Here is an 8,441-nt window from a genome sequence, read left to right as displayed (position 1 = left end):
ATTGAAAAGCACTTACTCTCTGGTCCAATAAAGGCCTTTCCAGAGCAGAGAGGTGGGCAAGGCAGGGTCTAATGGAGGTGACCCCTAGTGGGGTTGTGAATGCAATAATGGCTGGATACCAAGAAAAGTGTACAGGCTTCAGTTAACAGTGCTGACAGAATCAGAACAATAGTTTAAATAGGATGAACAGGTTGAAATGATACCCACAGCCATCTGACTTCGAGGCTTGTAGACATCCAGCCAAACAGCAGGGACACTGAGCCAAACTGGTGATGTAACAACTACTGTCTAAGAAAGTCCTGAAACCCACCACGGAGCTGTAGTTCTCCCTCACATCGGCATCTAACCCCTCATTTTCTTCCTCAACAGTTTCCAGTCAAACAAACAGATATGTGTGACAAGCAGTGGTCAGTCATAATGGGATTCAATCTGTAGCCTAAAGCACAGTGGATGCTGATGGAGGATTCCTTCTCCTACATCAGTGGCATACTCTAAAAAAGAGAAGTAATAGTCAGAATCATGAGATACCAAGACAATGACTACGACAATGAGTCACTTTGTGACTGGACTGTGATCTATGCCATGACTACCGTAATGTAGACAAAAACCACCATCAACACACACAACTGAGAATAAGTCATTGAAACTCATACAGTGTCGACTCAAGCGAGTCCAGAGGTGTAATTTATTAATAGAAAACAGCTGTAACAATAAGTCAATCTGTCAATTAAATGCCAAACATTCCCTGGTTGCAGCTTCTTCAATGTGAGGATTTGATGTTTTCTGTCACATATGACAGTACAGGATTATATTTAAGGTTTCGACTGTTGGTTGAGTAAAACAAGCAACCTGAATACATGACCTTGGGCTGTGGGAATTTATAACAGGCATTTTCACTATTTTGAGTCATTTCCTAGATCAAACATAAAACAAATGCTGAGTAATTAGCCTACTAATAAAAATAATCATTAGTTCCAGCCCTTATTGAAAATTGGACTCTATCAATATGAATTTAGTAATGTGTAGTAACGCTTGTGATTAAACATAGCCCTTTTTTATTTATTTTTACAGCACAAGTAAGACACTGACTTCTATCTGAGCCCATTAACTTGTTTACTATTCTGAGCTGTTATATGTACACAATATTATGCATTTGTGGCTTTCTGGCTAACAGTGAAACACCACACAATAAAAAATATATCCAAATACACTAAATTACTAAAGAGTGAGCGAAGGAGGCATAGTCGATAACAAGTGGTGAACACAACTGCTGAATGTTGAAGTGAATGTGGAAGTGCCTTACTGTAGGATTCAGTTCCTCTAAAATGGTTGTTAAAACTGGCTGCAAGACTGAGTATAATGAATAGAAGGGAAAACCCCAACATCTCTCTTGAAATACAGAAAAGATAATACAGTAAAGTCGTGGGAATTTAAAAAATCATTGGTTTATTAGGACAAAATGCATGTTTTGTGCCGCGTTTGCTTGAATGACAGGTGTCTGAATGTGTCTCTCACATTCAGCTGTGGTGGTCGCTGCTTTTCCCGTCCCAGGTTTACCTTGGCTCTTCCTCCTTCTCTAATTTTGCAATTTCTGGCTCCAATGACAATAACTGAGATCAATGGGTGATGTGAAAGGCTACCATGTTCACACTAAGAAAAAACTCTGTTGGAGTCATAATGAATGTGAAAAGACATTTGGCATAAAGTCATAACATTTTAAGGCTTTTCTGTAGGGGCTTCTTGGTTCTGGAATGGCCTGCCAGAGGCCATTAGACAGTCTATTGATGCTTTTAGACTCACTTTTATTCTCTGGCTTTTTTGTTTTACCCATTTTTGTCCGATTCCCTGGGTTTAGATTGTGTTTAAACTTGCTTCTATTTTTAGTCTTGTTTTATTTCCACAACATCTATGCACATGTCTTTACGCTTGTATACAGTATGTCTGTCTTTCTGAAGCACTTTGGTGCAATACTTGTTTGCATTTTAAAGTTCTATACAAATGAAATAAACTTAAAACTTGATATTAGTTGGGTAAAACCAGTCTTGGGCAGCTGACTGCATGCTTTACTGACCCAAGCCCAGTAACAAATCCCAAAAAGATGTAGGAGAAATCAAGGAAACCACTGTAGCTGTGGGTTACCAAATGTCTCTCCAAAAAGCAGGATACATAATAAGGACATCAGGATAGGGGAGTTATAAAAATACCATGGAGGGATATTATGTTTCTCAAGATTCACTTTAAACTTATGAACAAGTCTGAAACAAGTGTATTTTCTACAACAGCCTGACCCTTCCTGTTACTTTTAAACCCAATAAAGATAAATAATAATTAATAAATAAGAGCAGGTTGGCCACATAGTCATCTAAATTTAACATACTGCTGCAGCTGCAGATGTCTGATTTGTAGGCGTCAACCTTACATACCAAGAAGAGCAAGTACGGGCAAGTGACCAAAAAGTAGCTGTTAATTTATGGTTCTGATTACAGACTGTGGGTCTGAGTGACACGTTCAAATCCGTTGGTAAACAGCTGACCGTTGTTGCACCAAAATCTTAACGTGCTGATATCATATTTGCTTGTTTAAATGCCATGTATTCACATACCGATACAGTTAACATTCGGTTAACGTTACAACTACTCTCGAGTGTCTGGCTGCGTGGCTATGACCTCCGGTTACCTCCTTCAGCTGATCCAGCTCCTGTCGGACCGTCTCGTACTCTGTCTCCAACTCATCAAATCGCTGCTTGAGCTGCTGTTTCTCCTCCAGCACCGCCAGACCATACTCAGCCGCCTGGATTTTCTCATGGGTGGTCTCACGGAGCTCCCTGGTAAGACGCTCGACCTCGACTCGAAGCCACTGCGGGCCGGCCTCTGTCACCAGTACCGCTTCGGGATATTCCTGCTCCTCCATAGACATCTTGGTGAGCCGCCGACTCCCAACTGTAACGGGACCCAACCCTGGCTAGCAGGAGCAGTGCAGAAAACCACCAAGACCAAAAATCACTGCCGTCTTTGTTTGAACCGCATAGTTGGGACTTAAACGGCATTAAGCTCCCTTTGCCTTTTCCCGCCGCAAACTTCAATGATGCTGAACCTAGACGATACTTTTGTCATTCTCGAGGAGTTTCTTCCACCTCTTCATAAAGCGGACAGAGGAAACTTCAGTTGAGATCATAGATTGGAAAAAGCTACTCCTGCACCACATTCAAATCGGTATGAGTGGGAAGGGAAATGTAGTTTTGAATGTGATGTCAGTATCTCAACGACTACGTACTGCAGCTGCTTATTGACTTCAATTACCAGAATGCATTGCGTGGGCTTGTACGTGATGCATTAACTTACTGAAGATTTCAATACAACACTGCCATCTAGAGACTTTATAATAAAACTACATCTAAACCATAGACTATTAACAGTTTATGATCTAAACCCACGAGACAAAGTCCATGTTATTTATTAAAGGCACATATAAACTGCACACGGATAAACTGATTAATTGTGTAGTAGGCTAGTCTATGAAATGTCAGGAAAATGCCCGTCAAAACTACCAGAGCCTAGATGTCTCTTTTTGTCTTTTTGAACCCAATAAATATTCCATTTAAAATGTATATAAATGCATAAAAGCAAGCTGGAACCATAGGCGGACCAAATAGGTAGCATTTTTGCTTAACTACATGCACACTATTTAAAAAACACATATTAATGTGTTTATTTTCTTTGTTTACATCAGTAATGTCTGTACAATGTTTACTAGCATAACTGATGCAATGCCAAAGAAAAATGTTTTTCATCTAGATGTCAATCTCTTTCATTACGTAAATAGGCTACGTGACTGAACAATTGTCGTTTAGCCTCGAACCACCCTGTACTTCAAGACAGACTGTAACAGCATTACAACATAACGTTACAAAACATATTCATACAAATGTGAAAGTAAAACCTTCTCACCTAGGACTTTCCTTCTGTCTGTGCACAATACTTGGCAGAGTAGTTTGACCGGCTTCAGGAAGTTGTCACCTTAGTGTTTGATTATTCTGTTGTTGCTACACCTGCTTGGAGAATTCACCTGCAGCTGAACATAAATTGTGTGTATACCTGTGTTCCTGGGTCTCAGGGTTTTTCACCATGTGGTAATGTTAATCCATTCAACCTATATAGGCATATATGACTATATAGCCTACTATACTATATATATATATTTCTGTCTCTAGCAATAGACCACTTTGTGTTGATCTGTCTCTACCAAGAAATCATGATAATGTTTCTTTTTCAGGAATATGGAAGTGGACTTTTACCAACACTGTATGTAGCCTACATTATAGGGGTGGCATACAACAAATTTATTTAGAAGATATTTCTTAATTTTAATCTATGCTTCTGAACATTTCAGACAAATATTACCATTTTTATTCGATCTGCTTTGGCCTGGGATGTGGAACAGCACTCTATAGGCCCTTTTGTTGTAAGTAGACATAAAGTATAATTTAAGTTCTTAAATGCTACATAATTTAGATCAGGGTTTCTCAAAGTCCGGCCAGTGGTCAATGCCACTTTTTAAAGCTCCACACAGATAGCGTTTGCTGCAATATAATATAATGGCTGTTTTATATTAACGACCGTAAGGGGCCGCAGTGTGGTTACACCATGGGTTATATATATATGTCAGTGGTTACACTCGGTTACACTTCCTCTGAGACAACAGCGTTCTGTATGCCCTGATTTCAGACTGACAGGCTGGAGGTTGAAGGGACGGGTTTGAGAGAGGAGAGGCAGATAGGGAGGGGGGTTATTTTGTGTGGTGTTTAAAATGTTCTAAATAAATAACAAAATGTTAATAGGATAAATAGGTTTTGTCTTATTTTTTTGTTATTACAAAGAGAAAGTAGGCTACCTAAAAAGGTATCAAATTATTGGTTTTGATACTGGTACAAAAGTTGACCAGGAAACCTGATTATGTTATTGCAAGATGCAGACCTTTGAGTAATACGTTTGAGAACCCCTGATTTAGATTTTATTTGTACAATGTATGTACATTTCTAATAATGTAATTTATCAACAAACCTGCCTATTTTAGTTTGGTATATTTCAACTTTATAATTGTCATTGTTTAACAATTTTTGTGTTGCATTTCCAGCACTCATGATTCCATCAGTTCTTGGTGTGTTTTTCACCATAGCGTTTGAGGTTATGGGCATTATATCTGGTAAGCTGAACTTTAGTTAAAAAAACACATTACTTATTCTTGTCATTTATTACCAGAAGGTGATCTTTTGAAACGATTCCATAATTCCAAATGTTGGACAACAATGACAATACCAATGCTAATTTTTTTTTATGTTTCCTGTCAGATCTGCCAGCCCATACTAGGAGATGTAAAGGCCCTCCCTATGTCAGAAGAGGTACAGCAATTTATTGTTAATTTACAAAATATTAATAATAACAATGAATATGTATCCATCACTAACAAATGTGTTCAAAAGAGTTTTAATTATTTGGTTCATTATTATCTAATGGCCTGTAGCTGATTAATAGTGTTATAGTAATTTAAAAAAAAATGTGAATTATCAATAATTACCCAATGGAGTGAGTAATAATATTGCTGGCAATTTCCATCGATACATACTATATGATAAAACAATGGCATCTACTTGTAATTAGGAATCACATTCAGACCTGTTCTTTATAAAAACTAACATTACCTTTTAACTCTCTTTAGATGTTTACTGGGGATTTGGTTTTGCACTTTTCGTGGCCATCCTGAACCTAAACTCATATCATGGTAAAGCTCCATGACTTTACTTTACTTAGTATGGCAAAATATTATTTCTGTGGTTACATGTTGTGATTTATTCCAGCCTACACACTGTCTTATGGATGTGGAATCATAGTGTTTGCTATTCGAGGAGCAAAACGAAAATACAGCTCTCTAAAGTAGGTGGTCTTACAAAAGCTGATTGAATTTTTATACATTGTTTTGATAGATTGACAGCCTTTCTAGCTTTATCACATAATTCAGTGTCTTTAAATGTCTTTGAAAGTTGAAGTGATGGTAATTGTATGATCTTTTGAACAGGATACTGAGAAAGAGAAAGCGCCAACCGTGGTAGAAGGAGTTTACAACCATTTGGTCAAAGAACAGAGTTCAGTTTGATTAAATTAACTTTGGACTCAGAGATGGCGAATTCTACCAGGAAGTCATGCACGTCTCCACAGAAACAGTTTTATGATTAGATCTTTTAAGGTCAAAATATTTATTAGCTATCTCAGGGATGTACGGTAAAGAAGTAATAATGTCTGAAACAAGTTATGCAGATATGTGCTAAGAATTGTGTTATATTGTGTATGTTGTCATTAATCATGGCTTTGTATCTTTTACTTAAAATTGTTAAAAAAAGAACAATCTAGACACGTCGATAAAGAGCAACTATAGGCTGATATCAAACTATAGGCTGATATAAAAAAATTCCATTTTTAAGTAAAATCATTGAAAAAACTTTTTTTTGTCACTAAACAATAGTCGACCACACCACAGCACTGAGACGGCTCTTGTTAAAGTCTGACGTCCACTTAAACACAGATAGTGGCAAAACTACAGTCTTAGTATTACTTGAGCTCAGTGCTGCATTTGTCACTGTCGACCATGACATATTACCAGACCGATTGGAAAACTGGGTTGGCCTTTCAGGCTTAGTACTAAAGTGGTTTGAATCCTATTTAAAGAATACGGACTACTTTGTGTCTATAGGTAATTATGCACCTGAGGATACAAATATGACGTGTGGAGTTCCCCAAGGTTCCATTCTGGGGCTTCTTCTGCTAATATCTACATGCTTCTACTGGCTCAGGTTATGGAAAACAACAAAATAAGTTATCATAGTTATGTGGACGACGCACAAATTTATATAACCTTGTCACCTGGGGACTATAGTCCAATACAAAAACTGCCTAAGTGCATTGAACAAATTAACGACTGGATGTGCCAGAACTTCCTTAAATTAAAAATTAAATAAAAAAACTGAGGTGGTTGTTTTTGGAGCAAAAGAGGAACAATTGGAAGTCAGCGCTCAGCTTCAAACGACAATGTTAAAAACAACAGACAAAGCCAGAAATCTTGGTGTAGTCATGGACTCAGACCTGAATTTGAACAGCCACATTAAAGCAGCCATATTATGCTCATTTTCAGGTTCATAATTGTATTTTAAGGTTGTATCAGAATAGGTTTACATGGTTTAATTTTCAAAAAACACCATATGTTTGTTGTACTGCAGTGCTCTCTCTCACTGCTGCAGATCCTCTTTTCACCTGGTCTCTGTTTTAGCTACAGAGTGAGACCTCTTTTCTTCTTCTTCTTCTGTACTATCTTTGATTGCACTGCACATGCCCAGTAGCTCAGATGTAGATCATGTCAGCTAGCTAGCTCCATAGACAGTAAAAGAAAGGCTGTTTCTACAACTTTGGTCAGTTACAAGGCAGGATTAGCTGGGAGACTTCTAAATGAGGGCGCACATGTAAGTAGTTCTTTGTAGATTATGGTGAACTTGTGTGTGTTGTAGCAGTGCTTTGCTACTGAGAACGAGGTAGCATGCTAGCGTTAGCATGCTAGCGTTAGCATTAGCGTTAGCATGCTAACGCTACGAGCTAATGGTTGCGGTTAGCCTGCTTGTTTCGGCTTGTGACGTCACAAGCCGTGCCGATTTTGAACAGCTCACCCAGAGACTGAAGGCAGGACACATTCAGAAACCGTATCTCACTCTAAACAGCATGGATGGATTTTTTTCAAAGTTTGTATGTGTGTGGAAGCACCAGATACACAACATAACACCCCAAATCCCAGAAAAAGTGATTTTTTCATAATATGGGCACTTTAAGACAATAACAAAGTCTGCCTATTATCACCTCAAGAATATATCAAGGGTTAAAGGACTTATGTGTCAGCAGGATCTGGAAAAACGTGTCCATGCTTTTATCTTTAGTAGACTTGACTATTGTAACAGTGTCTTTACAGGTCTCTCGTCAAAACTAAACAGGGGGAAGCAGCGTTCAGTTTTTATGCTCCACATATCTGGAACAAACTCACAGATAACTGCAGGTTCGCAGCAACTCTTAGTTCTTTTAAATCAAGGCTGAAGACCTTTCTTTTTGACGTTGCCTTTCTTTAATTTATTGTACTGCACTGTGAATTTTATTGTTGTATTTTATCTGTTTTTAATTTTGTATTCATTTCTAACTGCTTTTTAATGTTTTATGTAAATCACTTTGAATTGCCCTGTTACTGAAATGTGCTGTATAAATAAAGCTGACTTGACTTGACTTGACTTAGACACTGCTTGAATTAAAAGTTGAAGTACAGGTTCCTGTATACTGCTTGAACTACACACATCAACACACACATCACAAATATACTTACAGGGAAAAAGAAAAAACTATTGTAAACGCTCAAAG

The 8,441-nt window shown here is 37.9% G+C and overlaps 1 protein-coding gene across 1 annotated transcript in view; it reads right to left on the bottom strand.

Moving 5' to 3' along the window:
• Nucleotides 1–3,217, bottom strand: part of LOC116041558 (protein bicaudal D homolog 2-like) — a 16,898-nt gene extending 13,681 nt beyond the window's left edge. The window contains exon 1 of the mRNA XM_031287501.2: nt 2,677–3,217. Coding sequence (XP_031143361.1) covers nt 2,677–2,916 — 240 coding nt within the window. The 5' untranslated portion in view covers nt 2,917–3,217. The remainder of the gene's footprint in view (nt 1–2,676) is intronic.
• Between the last annotated feature and the right edge of the window lie 5,224 nt (nt 3,218–8,441).

Source organism: Sander lucioperca, chromosome 6 (assembly GCF_008315115.2).
Source record: "Sander lucioperca isolate FBNREF2018 chromosome 6, SLUC_FBN_1.2, whole genome shotgun sequence".
Taxonomy (NCBI): Eukaryota; Metazoa; Chordata; class Actinopteri; order Perciformes; family Percidae; genus Sander; species Sander lucioperca.
This window is presented reverse-complemented; position numbering and strand designations above follow the sequence as displayed.